Genomic DNA, 23,260 nt, shown 5'->3' on the forward strand with positions numbered 1-23,260 from the left:
CGATCCGGCAGGAAATGGATGTCAGGTCAGAGCTTTTGAAGGGGAGAGGTGATGATCAGGACAGGTGTGCAGATTACTGATGGGATACAGGTGCGGGTGAACATCGATCTCCCAACAAGCTAATCTGCCCGGCAACCAGACAGGGTGCGTTCCAGGACACCGGAAACACACTCCAGGACAGAAACACAGGCAAACACAGACTCAGGAAGCGGGGTTCGTGACATTATCAAGCTAGATGACTTCGGTAGAGGTTTGAGCAGGACTTATTTAGTCATTGGCTTCCGCCCCGCACCTGCAGGTTTTCATACCGCACCTGCCCACACCCGCTGGGCGCTACTGAAAGAGCTGGTCCCGAACCTAACTGCAGTCCCGTAATGTTATTTTATGCGTATGTGACTCTGCACACTTGTCCCATCAAATTTGGGACAAGTAAGCCTACTCTATTTAATTGAGACCAAACGCACACCTGATCTTGCAAGTATTGCTACTAAACTTGAAGCAGCATCAATGATGAAAGCGGACACTTGCACTTTCTCTTGAGCTACGTTTTGTATATAGGATATAGCCTACCTTTTATGAGGATGATTTGCAGGCAGAGACAAATACAGTTCCTTCAGAAGGTTTTCATACCCCTTGACTTAATCCACATTTTGTTGTGTTACAGCCTACATTCAGAATGGATGCTCTCCCATCTACACACAATACCCAATATTGGCAAAGTGAAAACATTCAGAATTTGTAGATTTTTTTCAAATGTATTGAAATTGAAATACTGAAATGTAATTCACATAAGTATTCACACCCTAGAGCCAATACACATTAGAATCACCTTTGGGTCAGTCTTTAAAAGCTTTGCACACCTGGATTGCACAATATTTCCCCAAGACTTCAAGCTCTGTTAAATTGGTTTTGATCATTGCTAGACAACCAAGACATAAGTCTTGTCATAGATTTTCAAGCAGATTTAAGTCAACAGTGTAACTCAGCCACTCGGGAACATTCACTGCCTCTTGGTTAGCAACTCTAGTGTAGATTTGGACTTGTGATTTAGGTTATTGTCCTGCTGAAAGGTGAATTCATCTTCCAGTGTCTGGTGGAAAGCACACTGAACCAGGTTTTTTCTCTAAGATTTTGCCTGTGCTGAGCTCCATTCCATTAATTTTTTGATCCTGAAAAACTCCCCTGTCCTTAACGATTAGATGGATACCCATAACATGATGCAGTCACCACTATACTTGGAAATATGGACAGTGGTACTCAGTAATGTTTGGGGAAAATACAATACAACACAGCACTTTGTATTCAGGACAAAAAGTGAATTGATTTGCCACATTTTTTGCAGTATTACTTTAGTGCGTTCCTTCATTTCATCTGTCAATTAGGTTAGTATTGTGGAGTAACTACCATATTGATGATGCATCCTCGGTTTTCTCCTATCACAGCTATTAACTATTTGAAACTCACCAATGGCCTCATGGTAAAATTCCTGAGGGGTTTCCTTCCTCTCCGATAACTGAGTATCTTTGTAGTGACTGGGTGTATTGTTACACCATCCAAAGTACAATTAATAACTTCACCATGCTCAATGGGATATTCATTTTCATATTTAATTGAATTGGAAAGATAAATGCTACGTGATTCTCCGCCCATGCATAGGCATCCAACACTATTTAATAAAGACCGCACATACAGTATACTAGGCACACTTGATCTCTCACGACCAACTAGGAGAGGAGAGGTGGGCTACTTAACTTGAAGCAGTGAATCTTAATACAATAGGTAGGCCTAGGCTAACTCACATAAAGCAGAAAGACGACCGTTTCCAAATAATCTGCGGAATGACAAAACATATTTTCATCCCAATGTTGTCATTCTTACTACCCGCTCCCAACCGCAGTGTGAAAAATGCTGACGCAATGATCTCAAACCTCTAGACTACAGTCAACTGTTCCTTCACAGACTCTCCAGCCCATTCATCTCAGCAGGAGACTTGGAGGGCCGAGATGTATAGACTCTGCTCCCTGCTTTTCATCAGCCAGTTAGTCTGGTCAGGTCTCCTCGCTCTGAAGTCACACTGAGGGAAACTAGACTGCCAAAGGTTAAGACCCGCTGAGGGAGTTGCAGTGTAGTTTAGCGTGTCCCTTCGCTTTACAACAAAATGTCAGATTCCTTGGTTGAGGTATTATACCTGTTTTGAAAGCACTTGACTGCTGTTGCTACCATTGACTGGCTACGGTTGATAGAGGGTTGGAGATGGTTTATAATGTACTTATGGCATTATTGATATGATAAGAACCAGTGATGGCTGATTAAGGTATCTGTAATGAAAATAAGGCTCTGATATTTACATGTTGTGTTGACCATCTTCAGATGCTTACTTTGCAAACGTCTGTGTTCAACAAAACGGATATGTCCAGCTAGTGAAAGCAAAAGTACATTTCATAGGGAACCAAATTCTTAAGTGAAATTGACCTTACATAAAGGCGAACTACACTGAACTAAAATATAAACGCAATATGCAACAATTTCAACTATTTTACTGAGTTACAGTTCATGTAAGGAAATCAGTCAATTTAAATAGTAATTTGGCCTTAATCTATGGATTTCACATGACTGGGAATACAGATATACTGTACATCTGTTGGTCACAGATACCTTAAAAAAAGGTAGGGGCATGGATCAGAAAACCAGTCAGTATCTTGCCTCATGGTCACAGATCTCTTTTGCATAGAGTTGATCAGACTGTTGATTGTGGCCTGTGGAATGTTGTCCCACTCCTCTTCAATGGCTGTGCGAAGTTGCTGGATATTGGCGGGAACTGGAAAACGCTGTTGTACACTTTTTATTTTATTTTTATTTCACCTTTATTTAACCAGGTAGGCTAGTTGAGAACAAGTTCTCATTTGCAACTGCGACCTGGCCAAGATAAAGCATAGCAGTGTGAGCAGACAACAAAGAGTTACACATGGAGTAAACAATTAACAAGTCAATAACACAGTAGAAACCAAAGCATCACAGACATGCTCAATGGGTGACATGTCTGGTCAGTATACCGGCCACGGAAGAACTGGGACATTTTCAGCTTCCAGGAATTGTGTACAGATCCTTGCAACATGGGACTGTGCATTTTCATGATCAAACATGAGGTGATGGCAGTGGGTGATTGGCAAGACAATGGGCCTCAGGATCTCGTCATGTCATTCAAATGTGATAGTTGTCTGTAGTTTATGCCTGCCCATACCGTAATCCCACCGCCACCATGTGGCACTCTGTTCACAATGTTGACATCAGCAATCCACTCACCGACACGATGCCATACATGCTGTCTGCCATCTGCGGTACAGTTGAAATCAGGATTCATCAGTGAAGAGCACACTTGTCCAGCGTGCCAGTGGCCATCGATGGTGAGCATTTACCCACTGAAGATCATTATGACGCCGAACTGCAGTCAGGTCAAGACACTGGTGAGAACAAGCAGCACGCAGATGAGCTTCCTGATACGGTGTCTGACAGTTTGTTCAGAAATTCTTCAGTTGTGCAAACCCACAGTTTCATCAGCTGTCCGGTGGCTGGTCTTGGACAATCCCACAGATGAAGAAGCCAGATGAGGAGGTCCTGGGCTGGTGTGGTTACACTTGGTCTGTGGTTGTGAGGTCAGTTAGACGTACTGCCAAATCCTCTAAAACAATGTTGGAGGCGGGTTAAGGTAGAGAACTGCACATTAATTATCTGTCAACAGCTCTGGTGGACATTCCTGCCGTCAGCATGCCAATTTAACGCTCCCTCAAAACCTGAGACATCTGTGGCATTGTGTTGTGTGACATAAATAAACATTTTAGAGTGACCTTTTTTGTCCCCAACACAAGGTGCACCTGTTTAGTGATCATGCTGTTTAATCAGCATCTTGATATAACACACCTGTAAGGTGGATGGATTATCTTGGCAAAGGAGAAATTCTCACTGACAGCGATGTAAACAAATTTGTGCACAACTTTTTAGAGAAATAAGCTTTTTGTTTATCTTTTATTTCAGCTCATGAAACCTGGGACCAACACTTTCAGCAATTTACTTGTATTTTCTTCATTGATTTGTAACAGAACATCTCATCAAAATCAAATTGTATTGGTCACACACATGGTTAGCAGATGTTATTGCGAGTGTAGCGAAATGCTTGTACTTCTAGTTCCGACAGTGCGGCAATATCTAACAAGTAATATCTAACAATTCCTCAACAAATAACTAATACACACAAATCTAGGTAAAGGAATGGAATAAGAATATATAAATATATGAATGAGCAATGACAGAGCGGCATAGGTGAAGATGCAATAGATAGTATAGAATACAGTATATACATATGAGATGAGTAATGCAGGATATGCAAATATTATTAAAGTTGCATTATTAAAGTGACTAGTGTTCCATTCATTAAAGTGGCCAATGATTTTCAAGTCTGTATGTAGGCAGCAGCCTCTCTGTGCTAGTGATGGCTGTTTAACAGTCTGATGGCCTTGAGCTAGAAACTGTTTTTCAGTCTCTCGGTCCTAGCTTTGATGCACCTGTACTGACCTCGCGTTCTGGATGGTAGCGGGGTGAACAGGCAGTGGCTTGGGTGGTTGTTGTCCTTGATTATCTTTTTGGCCTTCCTGTGACATCGGGTTGCTGTAGGGCAGGTAGCTTTCCCCTGGTGATGTGTCTGGAGAGCCCTGTGGTTGTGTGCCTGTGCAGTTGCCATACCAGGCAGTGATATAGCCCAACAGGATGCTCTCAATTGTGCATCTGAAAAGTTTTTGAGGGTTTTAGGTGACAAGCCAAATCTGTAAGGATTGGAGAAAGCTATTCTGTGGCATTTAAAAGTAGGTTAGGAACTGTCCCCTAAATGAGCCAGAAATGAACATTAGAAATGCATAATAATTAGAGCATTAGATATAAAGGTCAATGAGATGTACGAGAGCAAACCACTCACCCCATGGTCCCCAATCACTGGTTACATACCTATCTGCCTTTCCTATCCATTATAATAACCCTTATTAGCTACACTGGATGTCAAAAATGCAACATGTAAGTCCAGGTTCAATTTTGAGTTTTATTACACCTAAATAGCAGTCAATGCGGACTGAAATCCAACATTCAAATGGCATATGCCTATCTAAAGTATATATTTATACATTTATATATGATAGTGTCTCGTGAGAATGTACAATGTTCTACATGGTAATGACCATAAATGAGTTGTAAGCTTGCTACATGGTTTTGATGGTTTGAATTGTGATGGTTGAGATGAGGTCAACATTTTTCTAACAAAAGTGCTGTATCTATATTCTTACTAAATGTATGATTGAATTAAATTCTAATTGAAAGTACTATGTTTTTTTTGTCCAATTTCCTTAGTACCTGCAAAGATCACAAACATATCGACGGACATCACAGTGAACGAGGGCAGCAACATTACTCTAATGTGTCTTGCCATTGGACGACCAGAACCCAACATCATATGGAAGCATCGCTCGGCAAAAGGTAAGACAGGGCCTCCACCAATACTAACTCTGCAAACTGAGGTGGGTCGTTCTTGAATTGAAGTGGCATTGGGCATGTCATTTTTTAAATCAAATTAACAGAATTTTTCTATTCTAAATCAACTGATATGGCAGCTTAAATGACTTTCAATCATTTTTAAGGAGTAGGCTAGGAGTAGTAGCATCAATGATGGTTACACCAGTGACACATTTTAAGTAATTGAGGATGTTCTTAAATGGAGGCCACAGATGCTCAAATCTAAGGTGATTGACATTTTATAAATTAACGCTGGGCCAGTGTGTATATGGTTCCACACTTTTCAGTGTTAAAAGAGGAATTGACACAGATTTAGCACCATCAAATGTAATGACATTTTGTGAATAGGCCATAGATGTGCACATGTTCATGTTTTCATTATTCATAGAATGTTTGGAAATGAAGTAGTCGGTGTTTGTGAAAATTCTATAGCAATGAATGAGCAAGTGACTGTGCGTTTGGGCAATTAATAGACACTGAAGTAAATAAAAGCAAATAAAACGTGTCCGTCTTGTCCAGGTCGGAATCTACACAGACCCGGTGCTCCATTACCACTCACAGCTAGAGTAGACCTGTTATGCAAGAAGACCATGCCATATAGCCTATGCCATTCACATTGATGTTGCACTACTGTACTGTGCTTACAGGCAGCAGAACAATGCATTTTTGTTTAATTATTTAGAAAGCACTAGCCAAAGTTACAAAAGAAACCTGAATGGTTTTCTGCAAATATATAAATACCACGTCTTACTTTTGGGAATTTTAAATTGAATCCAACAACCAAGAAGTAGGCTATTTATTCCTCAGTTGCCTATGCCCAACAACAACAACATTAGCCTGAGCCAGATTAGCTCAAATCTAGCAAAGGGGACGGTAGATAAACCCTCAAACTTTTCAGCGTGTAGTTGCCAGTCTAAATTGCACTGTGAATACAATGACGAATAGTTCCCTGCTCGGCTTGCAGCAGCCGGCCCCAATCCCATAATAACCAACGTTTTAACAAGTGATGTGATTTATAGCTGGCCTGCCTGCTCATTTGATCGATGCCAAATACATTTGGACAACTATGAGATATGCTAACAGTCGTTCAAGTTTGAGTAGATGAGTAGCTATTTTATTAGTGCATGAGTCACATTTCTTGGTAGCTAACCAAATGAATGCAATCCCAGTAGCTGTAGCCACCGAAGCGGGAAAAAAGTTTTGCAGAAGAAGTCTGACACCCACCCACTTCCAGGCGATGACATGACATCCTTCCAGCAGCTACTTCCAGCAGCTACTTCCAGCAGCTATTTCCAGCAGCTACTTCCAGCAGCTACTTCCAGCAGCTACTTCCAGCAGCTACTTCCAGCAGCTACTTCCAGCAGCTACTTCCAGCAGCTACTTCCAGCAGCTACAGTACAAGGCTCTGTGTCATTTTAGGTTCCAGCTAGCTTAATGATTGAGCTATCAAGTCTTACACTGTAGCTAACTTGCTTAATAAGTAGACCTAAATAAAGAGTAAATAGATAAGCAATAGCCTTAGCCACATACTACATAGTTGGAATGATTGTGTTGAGATTCCCAATCACTGCCCTTTTCATCCGTTTTTTGTCCAATATATTGGGTGAGTGAAACTGAAACAGTTCGTCGCCAGGATGACTGGAGGCAACAAATCGAATCAAATTGTATTTGTCACAATACCACAGGTGAAATGATTTGTGAGATTTGTCACAACCTTACAGTGAAATGCTTACTTACAATCCTTTAACCATCAATGCAGTTTTAAGAAATACCAACAACAACAAAAAATTATATAAATAACAAATAATTAAAGAGCAACAGTAAATAACAATAGCGGGGCTATATACAGGGGGTACCAGTACAGAGTCAATGTGCGGGGGGCATCGGTGTCGAGGTAATTGAAGTGTTATGTACATGTAAGTAGAGTTATTAAAGTGACTATGGGGGCCTCCTGCATCGCAGTGCCACCAGAGATTCTGGGTTCGAGCCCAGGCTCTGCCGCAGACTGTCGCGACCCGGAGGCTCATGGGGTGATGCACAATTGGCCAAGTGTCGCTTTGTTAGTGTTAGGGAATTAACACTTTTAGTGTAATGCAATAACACTTCAAAGGTTATTTTAACACTATGAAGTGTATATAGTTTGCACCAATGGTGTTATGCGCATATAGTATTTTTAACCATTACTCTCAGAGGCCTGCATCTCTTGACAAGGTCGCTTAGTGTTGGGTTAAGGACATTACAATATTATAAACAATATTATAGACATGGTCGTTGAATTCATTTTCAGTCCTTTGGCCTTCACCAAGTGAGTTCCTAGGCAAATGTTATCATTAAAATCAAACTCTTTATGACAATACACTACATATCTCATAAAACCTTACTTTATGGCCTAGTTTTACCCTAATACAGTGGCTTGAAACTCATTGTTTACAGGCCACGTCAGGCCTGCAAATCACATTATGCTGGCTTGCAAATTGATGTGTAATTCCTATTGGAATTCGACAAGAGTTGGGATATTCAACAGCAGGAGTTTTCATTCAACCACAACCTGCATTCAGATTGAATATTAGAGTTATAAACATTGATAAAGGAGACTACCACAACCCTTTAAACTGGAATAACAATTTCAGTAATGGGTGGAGTAAAACTAACTAACTGATTGGATTACTTAAGAAAAATGTATGTTATTATCTTCATGTAGCATAAGATTAATCAATCAAACAATGTACTTGTAAAAACACATATAATAAAAATGATCCCAGAAAAATATACCTGCAGTAGAGCATGCTAGGAAATATGATAATGATGTGTGTGGTTTTGATGGGAAAGTTTTATGCTCCACAGAGTAAGACTCTGTAAGTAAGACACTCAACGTAATACCAACACTGGGGTTATTTTACGCCAATGAGTGTTCATTTAACATGAACATTTATTGCAAGAATCAACACTGGAAATGTTACACTGAAAAATCAACACTAGGTAACACTGGCCAATCTGCCGTGTACTCATCACTACTGGGACAAGCCAATTTGCTTGCCCTAATTCCTTTAAACAATACATAAACATATAATGCTGCAGTATAAAGGACTTGGATTATGTAATAGCTACTGTAAATTGGACCGTGCAGATAGATGAATAAGAATTTAAGATTTCTGACAATATCAGATATGTCTATGTCCTGGGAAATGTTCTTGTTACTTACAACCTCATGCTAATCGTATTAGCCTACGTTAGCTCAACCGTCCTGCAGGGCACCCACCGATCCTGAAGAAGTTTTACCTCATTTTAATCTAACTGCACTGTCCAATTTACAGTAGCTATTACAGTGAAATAATACCATGCTATTTGTTTGAGGAGTGTGCACAGTTTTGAACATGAAAATTTATTAATAAACAAATTAGGCACATTTGGGTAGTATCGATACAACGTTTTGAACAGAATTGCAATGGTTCATTGGATCAGTCTGAAACTTTGCACATACACTGCTGCCATCTAGTGGCCAACATGTAAATTTCACCAGGGCTGGAATAATACATTATGGCCTTTCTCTTGCATTTCAAAAATGATGGTACAAAGAAAAAAAGTAGTTTTTTTATTTGTATTGTCTTTTACCAGATCTAATGTGTTATATTCTCTATATTTCCATAAACTTAAAAGTGTTTCCTTTCAAATGGTACCAAGAATATGCATATCCTTGCTTCAGGGCCTGAGCTACAGGCAGTTAGATTTGGATATGTCCTTTTTTAGGTGAAAATTGAAAAGGGGCTAATCCTTATTAAACAACCACACTAAAACAAATGCCCAGATTTTCCAATGTTTAACTTGAATATCATAATTTTTCTGCTAACTTTTGTCTCATTACAACCAAGAGTTGGTAACTCTTTAATGAAAGCCCTGTATGAATAAACCAGCACCAACAAATCAGATGGTGTCATTCTCCGTGATTGGAATTGAGTGTAATTAAAACCATACCCCATTTAAATGCAATGCATACATTATGGTGGTAATGTTGAAATACCAACTCCACTCTATTGAATTGGGCAATAACAGAGAAAGGAAACCAATATTAATTTAGTTGTCATTACAGGAGCCATAGACAGACACACAGCACCAACAAAAGCATCACAAATCACTTCTGTGAAAACCAATAAGCAATGTCTTTAGCTGAGACTGTCTGTTAATGTCAGGGAAATGCAGAGATATGGCGGGTTATCTTACTTGGCATTTATGTGTGAGCTGTAATGAAAGAAAGAAAGGAAGAAGATGAGGGATGTTTGGCTGCCTCGCAAAGAAATTCTCAGACGTGTGTAGGAACTTAAATGCGTTCTAGAGTGACATTTCTCCACTCTTTTCCCAGTTTGCCTCCATCTCTGTCGCTTCTGATTATGGACCACTCCCAAAAAGCATTTATGTCTGTAAGAATTGCAGTAAAGTGACTGCTAAGTGACTGGGCTATATTTTGACAACACATTTGAAAATAAGTTCAATAAACCAAATTATACATAACTGAGCTAAACAAGCATGACTAAATATCAAACAATCAATGAGAGAAGCGCCAAGGCATCGAATGGGGATTATTCTATCTGGTGTGAATATTGAGTATCACATTCAGTGGTGTCAGCCAAGAACATGAGGAAATGTAACTGAAGCAGCTACTGAGGCAGAAAGACACCTCACCACACAGTGTGGAGGATGACAAGTGACAGGACAGGAGAGCAGCCATCACTGGGAACAATATTAGCTAAATTATATTTTCAATACTGCTGTTGACATTTTACAGTCCACATCCCAGTAGTGGGGGGGGGGGCTCAGTCATTCCCTTAATACTGTATATGTAGTTGCCCTCAGTCATTCCCTTATTTGCATGTGATCAATTCAAGTTTAATATTGATTCAGTGCACTACAAGCCTGTGTCTCCACTTCTTTTTCATCGGGGACAACCGTGAATTATTCAACGCTGCCCCTTCATCTTTGGCTGCCAGCCTCTCTAAAAGGATTAGAAGATGTGTGCATGAGAAAAACAGTGCATGTAGAGGACAATGCACTGCCGGGCCAAATGGATCAATGTGGGCCATTAAAGGGGGGCACATGTTATATGGAGGAGGTTACGAGTGGCCTTTCGTCCAACTGTCAGAAACTTCATTTTGGACATTCCTAATTTAAAACGATGGGAAATACTGAAGACTTTGCAGTTTGCAAATGAGTGCTGCATTGTGCGGCATACACGGTGCCTGCTGCTCTGTCACAATCTGATCAACAGCTTGATATTATTTTTGCTGCCTTATCCACTCTCCCATTCAATGTTGTTGTAAGATTGCTACTTTTACACGACACAACACAGAAATGACAGGGGCCGTCAATCAAGTTGTCTACTTTCCTTCAACGATCCACTTTTATTTCCAAATTCTGTTCTAATTTGTTTCTTGGGGGAGACAAAATTGCCAGTTAGAAAAGTTCCTGTTGGAGGCTTGAAGGTCTGTGCCCTCTAATTTTGCAGTGTCAGTGGATGATTGACAGCTCTATGGCATTGTGGACTGGCGTTGTTGGCTCTTGGCAGCTCTCGTGATGAGTGGCAATCAGACTATTATACCGGGGAAAACGTATGGCATTCCATTTGCTGTGATACGTCTTTCAATGGGAACAATCTTGCATTATTACTGATTGCTGTCTGTCAGTGGAGTGATCACGTAATCAGTGGGGATAAAAGTCCGAATGCGAAAGGTTTGCTTACCCCAGTGGGATGGGAAAGTTCTACAAACAGCAATGGATTGAATACAATGCAAAGTGAACATGCAGGGATGAGCATAGGTTTTCTTGTAAGGTTTGGGTTAAGACATTGGCCAATGTCCTGTCTACCACTGGTAAAAGGCTTTTCCCTGATGTAGTTATTGGTACTGTCTTGGATGAGCATGGCCCAATTTGCTTCATTTAAATAAATAAAAATTATTTCACCTTTATTTAACCAGGTAGGCTAGTTGAGAACAAGTTCTCATTTGCAACTGTGACCTGGCCAAGATAAAGCATAGCAGTGTGAGCAGACAACAAAGAGTTACACATGGAGTAAACAATTAACAAGTCAATAACACAGTAGAAAACAAAGGGGGAGTCTATATACAATGTGTGCAAAAGGCATGAGGTAGGCAAATAATTACAATTTTGCAGATTAACACTGGAGTGATGAATGATCAGATGGTCATGTACAGGTAGAGATATTGGTGTGCAAAAGAGCAGAAAAGTAAATAAATAAAAACAGTATGGGGATGAGGTAGGTGAAAAAGGGTGGGCTATTTACCAATAGACTATGTGCAGCTGCAGCGATCGGTTAGCTGCTCAGATAGCTGATGTTTGAAGTTGGTGAGGGAGATAAAAGTCTCCAACTTCAGCGATTTTTGCAATTCATTCCAGTCACAGGCAGCAGAGTACTGGAACGAAAGGCGGCCAAATGAGGTGTTGGCTTTAGGGATGATCAGTGAGATACACCTGCTGGAGCGCGTGCTACGGATGGGTGTTGCCATCGTGACCAGTGAGCTGAGATAAGGCGTGCCCAAACCTCTTCCTGGAGATCTACTGTCCTGTAGGTTCAGTCCAACCCTAACCTATGTTACGAAACCAATAACTAGCCTACTGATTGTGCTGTACTCATTATGTCTTTGGGTCTTAGGCCTACTTAACTGGTCTGTAACCTGATTTAGAAATCAGTGTAAGCACCTAGGTGTTGAATGTACTATATTCGTGCCCAGAGAGACAGCAACCTTACCTTTTGTCCAGGGCCAGCTCTGTCTCGCTTCACCTCTTTCCAGTCCAAGTGGATTATTATTTGTGACCGACTGGCTCGATTTGTACTTATGTAGCAACAATATAAATGTCATTTTTTACGTTGGATAAAAATAGAGACTCTGTAGTGGATGGTATATCATACATTACAGTTGAGGAACAATGGGAAAGTCATTCTGTTTTGAATGTTGATAAACTTGTAACCTCACTTTTGAGAAAATGGCCCTTGAATGTTTTTGGTACCTACTGGAGAGCTCTTCTTTTTGACACCCATTCCACATCGTTCACACCCTTTTAAGCTTTAGCCCCACCCATCTCTTTAAGGATTCACATGTAAGGTTATGTACTCAACAACCAAAGATTCCAAGAATAAAGGCTGGTTTATACTATGGGTGTGTTTGTCAATTTAATCTGGAGTACCAGAGTGTGCTCTGGGCGTTTGTAAACTCAAAGCATGGTCAGATTGGCCATGCATAAATTCAGAGCATTTCGCTCTCGGAGCACACACTGGCCGCTCTGGACGAAAGAGAGAACAGCTCACTAACCACTTTACTCACCCTAGCAGAGCTGGTTAGGCTGTTTTTATGTTATCAAGAGCGTTGGTAACTGCAACTATGCTGCTGGCAAAATGTAATTATGCTTTTCTTGTCAACATTTACTGACACCGGCCATATTCAACAGGTTTTGATCGTTCGTAAATTTGTGGGTTATTCTGCACTCGAATTTACCCGCTACGTCTATCGACAGTTGGCACAGTGACATAAGAAACATAGTGGAGTCTTTTGTTTTGACATGTTACTAACTAAACAATGACCCATAATCCCAACTCATAACGTTACTACCCTGCATGAATCTGCAGGTAGCTAACCAACCAGGTTCAATGTTAGCTAGCTAATATTAAGCTATAACTAGCAATGCAAATGTTCTGAGATACGAAAAATATTACTACACAGATTATACAGGTCATGTCAGCTAGCCAGCCAGCTAACGTTAGCTAGCTAGCTAACAGTACACTTTAACTTGAAATGAATCCGACTATCTGACTAAATTAGATGTAGCTCGCTAGACTATCTTAACCGTATACATGGATGGACACTTCTCCCGCTTTGTCATGGATGCCATGGTTGCCCTTAGTTAGAAGATGTAATCCGGAACCTTTTGTGTGTTCTCTTTATGACTCTGTCTGCATATTTGCAATCAAACAGCAGAATTTTCTCCATCTCCTTAGCTATCATACTCTATTTCCACTGATTTCAAAACTCTGTCCTCCAGAAAGTGGAAAGCAACACTTATGCAGTTCTACTATGTGATATCTTTCAAAAAAAGAGTTTTAGAAGGATTACCTACACATACTGACCTGCTCATATTATATACAGAAGCGAGCTACATGGCAGACCAATCCAAACAAATTTCTCGGCATGTCCAGCCCACTCATTATCTCAGCCAATCATGACTAGTGGGAAGGTTGCCTCTTTATCCATGGCTTAACCAACTAGGCACGTAATTTACTAATTGTATTTGTATTTACAGATGGCATACACGTCTGTTATTAAGGCACATAAACGTTCACATGTTCCAGAAGGCATTTCTGCCCAAAAAATGCATTTTGATTTAAAAATAAGTTTACGTTCAAATAGCGCTTCTGTGAAGTAGTGACGCGCGACATACGCCTAGTTTCCTGAAACGAGTCACATTTGTTCAGATGGTGAAAAAAGATAAATATGTACAAAAGGCATGCCCGGAATCAAGACTCAAAAACAAATTAAAGGCGGCATTGCCACCAAACAACAGCAGCAGCCACATGGCTTGAAACCTGAAACCCTGACTGACGGTCACACTAATTGGCAGCACCCGATGTGCTTATCAACCAGGCTCAGCATCTGGACAAGGTTGCTGCTGTCCCCTGGAGTGTGGAAGTGGTAGTGAGCTGTCGTGTGCTGTCTAAACTACCTAACCTATTCCCCAACACATCCCAGAATGTAAAAAGTCACATAAACCAGGTTTCCAACCTTTTTATGCGAGTAAAGTACACGTTGGATAAAAAATGTCACGACAGGCCTGATGGAAACTGCAAATTTGTCTGGAAACATTCCAAATGTCAACAAAACTAAAATCTAAAATGAATTATGTGAGAAATCATTGTGGGAACATCTTTATGCCATATATTGATATAATAACCATCGTATGAAAGTAAATTTGGAGTCACACGATGATGTGTTGTGTGGTTCTCACACTTCGACTTTGGGAAGCAAAAGTTATTTTATTGTGCACTACATCATCACGCAGCCTTTTATCTGTAGCAAGTCAATTTGATGGTAACACATCTCTGGTGAAAAAATGTACATATTGTTTTTACGTGGAGTTTAGAATATCTGCATGAAAATCTGTTGCATATTGGATTGAACCTAGCTACTGTCACCCATTTCTAAATGTAGCTACTGTCACCCATTTCTAAACCATTTTCTCCTCATTGCAAATCAACCAATAACCATTAGCCAATGACAAACCAGCATTAGAAACAGGGCATGTGGTCTCTAGGCAATGAATCTGGGGGTATGTACAAGAGCATCGACTCTGATCTCTCTGTACTGGAAACTTATGGATAGAAAAGACAAATGAGGTTGGCAAGCAAGGTGCCTTTGCTTCCATGTAGTCCCCCTTGGTTGCTTTCTTCATTATCACTTTCCTGTATCTCAATTTATTGTGAATAAATAGCAATACTCTTTGCTAAACGTAATGTAGTCAGAGATGACACAAATGTTTCATATCGCCTTGTTCTCCTCTGCGAACAATACTTGAAACGCAATATTGTCCATGTTGATACAGTTGCTTGCAAGAATCATAGAAAACTGTCTGCAATCATGTTGCAAAGGCTTTTGACACATTTGTCAAACACTTAGACATGATTGGTAATTACTAACACTGTATGTGTGTGCATGTTTGTGTGCCTGCATCTATGTACGCGTGTATTTGTTAATATGCATTACTGTAAGCTCATTGTCCTTAATGACCATTGAATTAGGCAGAGCAAAAGTGATCCAAAGCCTCAGTGAAAACACTATTTTTTTCTAGAAGCCAGCTGTTGTAATTTGTTTGCAGACCTCCTCATTCGCCACATATGGCAGAGAATTTGATTCGTCCCTTTTCCTTTGACATTGAAGCATTTGACACTTTACAAAATGGCACTCGACAATTCATGTGCAATTTGTGAGTGCCCACAGGATACATAAGCAGAGAGACATATTCATTTCTGATGAATTGAAGTTGCAGTGCTGCATAAAATTATATTCGAAAATCATGCTGTTGTAGGATGTAATACACTGGGTCCTCTCTGCTGGCTTATTCTGCAGTATCCCTCATGAATAAATACTATAGTATACTTAAGCAATAAGGCATGAGGAGGTGTGGCATATGGCCAATATACCACAGCTAACGGCTGTTCTTACGCCCAACGTGGAGTGCCTGGATACAGCCTTTAGCTGTGGTATATTGGCCATATAATACTACAAACCTCAGAGGTACCTTATTGCTATTATAAACTGGTTACCAATGTAATTAAAGCAGTAAAAATACATATTTTGTCATACCTGTGGTATACCACGGCTGTCAGCAAATCAGCATTCAGTGCTCGAACCACCAAGTTTTTGATATGGTATAAATACTACAGAATGAATTTTAACCCCTAGGTTCATCCCCTAACCTCCCTCGCTCCCTGCTCTGCATGTGCTCTGTGCATGACTCTGCTTGTGTGAGTATCCATAGTAACGCCTCTGCTTGCTGTTCTGCTCAATGACAAGACAGAGAACAGTTCGCTGTAAACACGCTACTCTTTGTCTCTCTAAACTCCGCCAAAACACAAGGAACATTATTATTTTTGGTCAAATAATCTCTCCTGTGGATTCTGACAACGTTGAGGTTGAAGCACGTCTGACACCAGATATGTGATGCGCAGCAGAGCATGAGCAAATGGCTCAGCCTTAAAATGTTAATGATCAATTTAGTGATGCCGAGCCCTAACCTTACTCTAATTATTGATTGGAAAAAAACAGGCCAATTCCGGCCCTAACCCAATGTATAATGTCAGGGCCCATCGGGCTCGAGTCAGGTGACAGAGCTCCAATTCACCGTAGTGTTTTTGCGGACTTGCTATAGTATAAATACTCTTGTAAAAACAAAATATATATATATTGTACTGTTTTTTCTGACTTTAGTATACTGGAGTATTTACTATAGTGTTTTGTTTTATTATCTTTGACATAGAAGTGGGGGCTTTCTCCTTGAGGAAACACTAAAAGAGCAAATCTTCCATAACCTGTAAGGGAAACGGGGATTCCTAGTCAGTTGAATGCATTCAACTGAAATATGTCTTCCACATTTAACCCAACTCCTGTGAATCTATGTCATCGGAGCCCGGGGAACAGTGGGTTAACTGCCTTGCTCAGGATAGGTAATGTAGGTAGGACTGGGGGTCTGAATGGATAGGTTCAGCACTTCTGCTCTTTTCTATAATAGGGGAATGAGAAGGGTATATGCAAATTGATACTGCAGCATTACTATAGTTCAAAAACTGTAGTGTTTTTGTGGACTGTAGTGGTTTTGAGGACATTACTGTAGTATTTACTATAGTATTCTACAGTATATTACAGTTTACTACAGAATTATATAGTAAGTACTGTAGTATTCTATATTAAACTGTAGTATTTGATCATGTGGGATTATCCATTGGACAGAGAACGATGAATACCGGCAACAATCTGAGAAGGGGAAAAAAATCTAATACACTGACATCAACATTACCGTCTTGTCATTAGGTTTAAAACATGATACGATAGTTAGCAGTAGTAAGGTTGCAAAAGTCTGTGAACTTTCAATAAATTCCCAGGTTTTCCCGAAATCCCTGTTGAAGGATTCTCGGAATCAGGAGGGAATAAGCAAGAAATCCTTAATCCTCCAACCAGGATATCTGGAAAACCAGGGAATTTATTGAAAGTTGACGTAATTTTGCAACCTTAATCATTCGCCTTCAAAAAAAGACTTGAATCCTGGTTTGTCTGTAAATCCTTCATAATTGACGATATTCCACTTTAATCTCATGTTCTGGTTTTATATAATCATAACCACTTATCAAAACCAAACAAACACCACATCTTACACATTAGTGTCTCCAAGGAGTGTTTGGCTTTCTAATGGTGTTGGTGTTATAGTCAGGAAGTCTTAAAGGTCCAGTGCAGCCATTTCTATCTCAATTTCAAATAATGTAATTGTTTTCAATCAAAATTGTCAAAACTAAACGAAAATAGCTTCTTAGCAAAGAGCAATTTCTCAAGCCAGAATTTAGCTAGAACTGTTTGGGAGAGGTCTGAGTGGGGAGGGGAAAACTGAAAACTAGATGGTATTGGCTGAGTGATTTGGAACTTTCTTTCTTATTGGTCTATTAACTAATTTACCGCCTGGTGATGTCACCAAGCCAGCCAAAACTCCATCCCACCAAAATATGCTGAAAATTCAGGCGGTCTTTTCAAACAGCTCTTACACTAAAAGGGCATTATCATAATTTTCACTATTTCACAGTATTAGTCCAACCTTGTATTTTATGAATAATTTATATAAAAAACACAGGAAAATCTCAATTTTGACTGCGCTGGGCATTTAATAGGATTACCATGTAACAATTATACTGTGGTAAATACTGAGAATCCTGCCCCAGTTTAAAAATTCCCTCTAATGATTTTGAACCAAGCTGGGAGGATATAAGAATGCCCCATTAATTCTCAAAATGTCACGCCCTGACCATAGAGAGCTTTTATTCTCTATGTTGGTTAGGTCGGGGTGTGATTTAAGGGTGGGTTATCTAGGTGAATTATATTTCTATATTGGTCTAGTATGGTTCCCAATCAGAGGAAGCTGTTTATCGTTGTCTCTGATTGGGGATTATATTTAGGTAGCCATTTTCCCATTGTGCTTTGTGGGATCTTGTCTAGGTATAGTTACCTGTGAGCACTACTCTGAACGTCACGTTTCGGTTGTTCGCTTTATTGTTTTGTTATTTGAGTTTTCTCTTCCTAATAAAAAGGATGGAAACATACCACGCTGTATTTTGGTCCACTCCTTATGACGATCGTGACACAAAATGAGATTCACATATTACTTGAAGTAACTTCGATGCCATTGGCCGTGTAAAATTGAATGCCTTTGAAACCAAACACCTGGTGCTCCACTTTCCTCTGTGTGCATCTGCCACATAGTATTATCTATTTTTACAGTTATCACCTGCAGTGAAAAACAGGACACAATTAAAAGTCAGTGTGAAGTACAGTCATAACCATTGTCTAAAACAATTTTCAATGTCTGTAATAGAAGGTTTTAAACACTCCCATGACTTGTTTGGAGTGGGTGTGTGTCTGATCTACCAAGCTTATCTGGAATCAGTAACACTTTATGTGACACATCCACCATATGATCCAAGCTGTTATTATGATTGCATACTGTGACAGACATTTTATGCAATTATTACAGCTGGTGACAACCTCACCCAGTTGTGACACCTTCTGTTTATTTCTTCAAGTAAACTTGTTCATGGTTTTCGGCAGAGCTGACATCAGGACGTGTATGAAGTCAATAATCAAAGTATATAGTGTCCATATTAGGACAGTCACACATCCAACTCCAAGTGTCTCTTGACACCAATTCCAAGTGACTCTAACACAACTTCCATTGATGCGTGTCCTAATACCAAACACCTAATACCTTTTACCTAACCTCATACCTATTTTCTTCTCCAATGGAATCAGAATATGTGTTCCCCTCCTTCAGCACCATTAGCTTGCCATTGGAATGTTTTATTTTATTACCTTAATTTAACTAGGCAAGTCAGTTAAGAACAAATTCTTATTCACAATAACTGCCTACCCCGGCCAAACCCTCCCCTAACCCGGACGATGCTGGGCCAATTGTGCGCCGCCCTATGGGAAGGGCCAGTGAAAGCTGCCTTAGACAGAGCTTTTTTCAATAATGGTAGAAAACAGTGGCTTTGTGGCAGACTATATCCCATACATTTATATCTGCTTGGGCGTGCCTCAAAAAAGGCCAAGGGGATTGGAAAAGACATTCCACACTCAATATCCAAAGCATCTGCTTGACAATGCCTCTAAAACGTAGTGATTTTTATCTTGAAGAAACCAGATAACTCAATTGCCTATAAAGCCTAATGACTGCCATTTAGTGGTAGCTGTTCACTATAGTAGAATGGTGCAACACTGTAAACCCCAATGTGCTGTCATTACAAAAAACCTTTGGGGAAACCCGTTGGACTTAATATATCTGAGTGTACACTCACAACGTGATTTTGTAGTCGTTACTCAAACCAATAGAGTCACTGTGACCCTATAGGGGGTCCAGATTTTAGTTGTATCAGCGTGAACATTTTGTGTAACACCCCAACTAAGCCACACCTCCAATAAAATGTCCCAGTGTGTCTGGCCTTTTCAAGTGAATTATAGAGTTACCACCCATGACTGTATTGGTAAGTGACAGAGACGTGATTATTAAATTCTTAGATTTTTCAGTCAAATCAAATTAAATTTGTCACATGCACCAAATACAACAGAGAAATGCTTACTTACAAGCCCTAAACCGAGAATGCTTTAAGAATTTTTGAGAAAAAATAAGTATTAAGTAAAAAATAAATAATATATAATTTTTTAAATAATAGTAAAAAAAAATTTAACAGCAGCAATAAAATAACAATAGCGAGGCTATATACAGAGGGTACTGGAACAGAGTCAATGGGCGGTGGCACTGTTTAGTTGAGGTAATTGAGGTAATGTGTACATGTAGGTAGAGTTAAAGTGACTATGCATAGATAATAAACAGAGAGTAGCAGCAGTGTAAAGACGGGTCTGGTAGCCTGTCATTAGCTGTTCAGGAGTCTTATGGTTTAGGGGTAGAACCTGTTAAGAAGCCTTTTGGACCTAGACTTGGTGCTCCTGTACTGCTTGCCGTGTAGTAGCAGAGAGAACAGTCTATAACTAGGGTGGCTGGAGTCTTTTACAATTTTTCAGGCATTCCTCTTACACAGCATGGTATAGAGGTCCTGGATGGCAAGAAGCTTGGCCCCAGTGATGTACTTGGCTGTACGCACTACCCTCTGTAGTGCCAAGCGGTCGAAGGCAGAGCAGTTGCCATACCAGGCAGTGATGCAACCAGTCAGGATGCTCTCAATGGTGCAGCTGTAGAACCTTTTTAGGATATGAGGACCCATGCCAAATCTTTTCAGTCTCCTGAAGGGGAATAGGTTTTGTTATACCTTCTTCACGACTGTCTCGGTGTGCCTGGACCATGTTAGTTTGTTGGTGATGTAGACACCAAGGAACTTGAAGCTCTCAATCTCCTCCACTACCGACCCGTCGATGAGAATGTGGGGTGGTCCTCCTTTTCCTGTAGTCCACAATCATCTCCTTTGTCTTAATCACGTTGAGGGAGAGGTTTTTGTCCTGGCACCACATGGTCAGGTCTCTGACCTCCTCCCTATAGGCTATCTCGTTGGTGTCAGTGATTGTGTCATCGGCAAACTACATTATTGTGTTGGAGTCGTGCCTGGCTGTGCAGTCATGAGGGAACAGGGAGTACCGGAGGGGACTGAGCACGCACCCCTGAGGTGTCCCCGTGTTGAGGATCAGCATGGCAGATGTGTTGTTACCTACCCTTACCACCTGGGGGTGGCTCATCAGGAAGTCCAGGATCCAGTTGCAGAGGGAAGTGTTTATTCCCAGGGTCCTTAGCTTAGTGGGTCCTTAGCTTTTAGTGCACTATGGTGTTGAACGCTGAGCTGTAGTCAATGAATAGCATTCTCACAGAGGTGTTCCTTTTGTCCAGGTGTGAAAGGGCAGTGTGGAGTGCAATAGAGATTGCATCATCTGTGGATCTGTTAGGACAGTATGCAAATTGGAGTGGTTTTCTGGGATAATTGTGTTGATGTGAGCCATGACCAGCCTTTCAAAGTACTTCATGGCTACAGACGTAAGTGCTATGAGTCGGTAGTCATTTAGGCAGGTTACCTTTGTGTTCTTGGGCACAGGGACTATGGTGGTCTGCTTGAAACATGTTGGTATTACAGACTCAGACAGGGAAAGGTTGAATATTTCAGTGAAGACACTTGCCAGTTGGTCAGTGCATGCTCGGAGTACACGCCCTGGTAATCCGTCGCGCCCTGCGGCTTTGTGAATGTTCACATCGGCTGCAGAGAGTGTGATCACACAGTCATCTGGAACAGTTGATGCACTCATGCATGTTTCAGTGTTAGTGGCCTAGAAGCTAGCATTGAAGTAATTTAGTTCATCCGGTAGGCTCGTGTCACTGGGCAGTTCTCGGCTGTGTTTCCCTTTGTAGTCTGTAATAGTTTGCAAGTCCTGCCACATCCGACGAGCGTCGGAGCCGGTGTAGTATGATCCGATATTAGTCCTGTTTTGACGCTTTGCCTGTTTGATGGTTTGTCGGAGGGTGTAGTGCGATTCCTTATAAGCTTCCGGGTTAGAGTCCCGCCCCTTGAAAGTGGCAGCTCTACCCTTTAGCTCAGTGCGGATGTTGTCTTTAATCCATGGCTTCTGTTTAGGGTATGTATGTACGGTCACTGTATGGATGACATCATCTATGCACTTTTTTGATGAAGCCAGTGACTGATGTGGTGTTCTCCTCAATGTCATCGGATGAATCCCGGAACATATTCCAGTCTGTGCTAGCAAAACAGTCCTGTAGCTTATCTGCTTCATCTGACCACTTCTCTATTGACCGAGTCACTGGTGCTTCCTGCTTTAATTTAGCTTGTAAGCATGAATCAGGAGGATAAAACGGTCTAGAGTCTTTTTTTGCACATTTAACATGCTAGTAGAGATTTAGTAAAACAAATGTAAGTTTCCCTGCGTTCCAGTCACCGGCCATTAGGAGCGCTGCCTCTCGATGAGCGTTTTCCTGTTTGCTTATGGCCGTATACAGCTCATTGAGTGCGGTCTTAGTGACAGCATCGGTCTGTGGTGGTATGACAGCTTTGAAAAATACAGATGAAAACTCTCTAGGTAGATAGTGTGGTCTACAGCTTATCATGATATACTCTACCTCAGGCGAAAAAAACCTTGAGACCTTAGATATTGTGCACCAGGTGTTGTTTCCCAACATACATAGACCGCTACCCCTTGTCTTACCAGAGGCTTCTGTTCTATCCTGCCGATACAGTTTAAAACCCGCCGGCTGTATGTTCTTCATGTCGTCGTTCAGTCATGACTCAGTGAGGCATAAGATATTACAGTTTTGAATGTCCCGTTGGCCTTCACCAAGTGAGATCCTAGGCAAATGTTATAAATATATTAAACTCTTTATGACAATATATTGCATATCTCATAAGGGCTTATTTTGAGGCTTAGCTAAATCACGCTAACCTTCCCAAAATTCACAGATTTGAGAAAATAAATCCTGGTTGAAGGATTTCCAGGAACCTTCCAACTGGGATTTCTGGAAAACCTGGAAAATGTACCCGAATGTTGCAACCCTACCTGCACATCACTATATGTTGGCTTGCAAAGTGATGTGTAATTCCTATTGGACTCCGGCCCAGGGTTAGGATATCCAATAGTTGGTATGGGAGAGGGCATCCAATGGTTTAAGTGCAGTACCAGCTGCACTTAAATATCACCATAATCAAGAACAGATTAAAAGGTTGACTGAATAATCTGCTTTCTACTGCTTAGAGAAAGGCACAATCTGTTTCTGTAGAAAAACCTATTTTAAATCTTCGCTTCTGAACCATCTCTACTACGCTGAGTATATAAAACATTAGGAACACCTGCTCTTTCCATGACATAGACTGACCAGGTTAATCCAGGTGAAAGCTATGATCCCTTATTGATGTCATTTGTTGTTTCCACTTCAATCAGTGTATATG

General features: G+C 40.6%; 1 protein-coding gene across 2 annotated transcripts in view; it reads left to right on the forward strand.

Moving 5' to 3' along the window:
* Nucleotides 1-23,260, forward strand: part of opcml (opioid binding protein/cell adhesion molecule-like) — a 424,175-nt gene that overhangs the window by 334,520 nt on the left and 66,395 nt on the right. For both annotated transcript variants that reach the window (XM_020485716.2, XM_020485715.2), the window contains one exon: nucleotides 5,392-5,517. In XM_020485716.2, the coding sequence (XP_020341305.1) occupies nucleotides 5,392-5,517 (126 nt within the window). The remainder of the gene's footprint in view (nucleotides 1-5,391; nucleotides 5,518-23,260) is intronic.

The sequence above is a fragment of the Oncorhynchus kisutch genome, linkage group LG6 (assembly GCF_002021735.2).
Source record: "Oncorhynchus kisutch isolate 150728-3 linkage group LG6, Okis_V2, whole genome shotgun sequence".
NCBI classification, from domain to species: domain Eukaryota; kingdom Metazoa; phylum Chordata; class Actinopteri; order Salmoniformes; family Salmonidae; genus Oncorhynchus; species Oncorhynchus kisutch.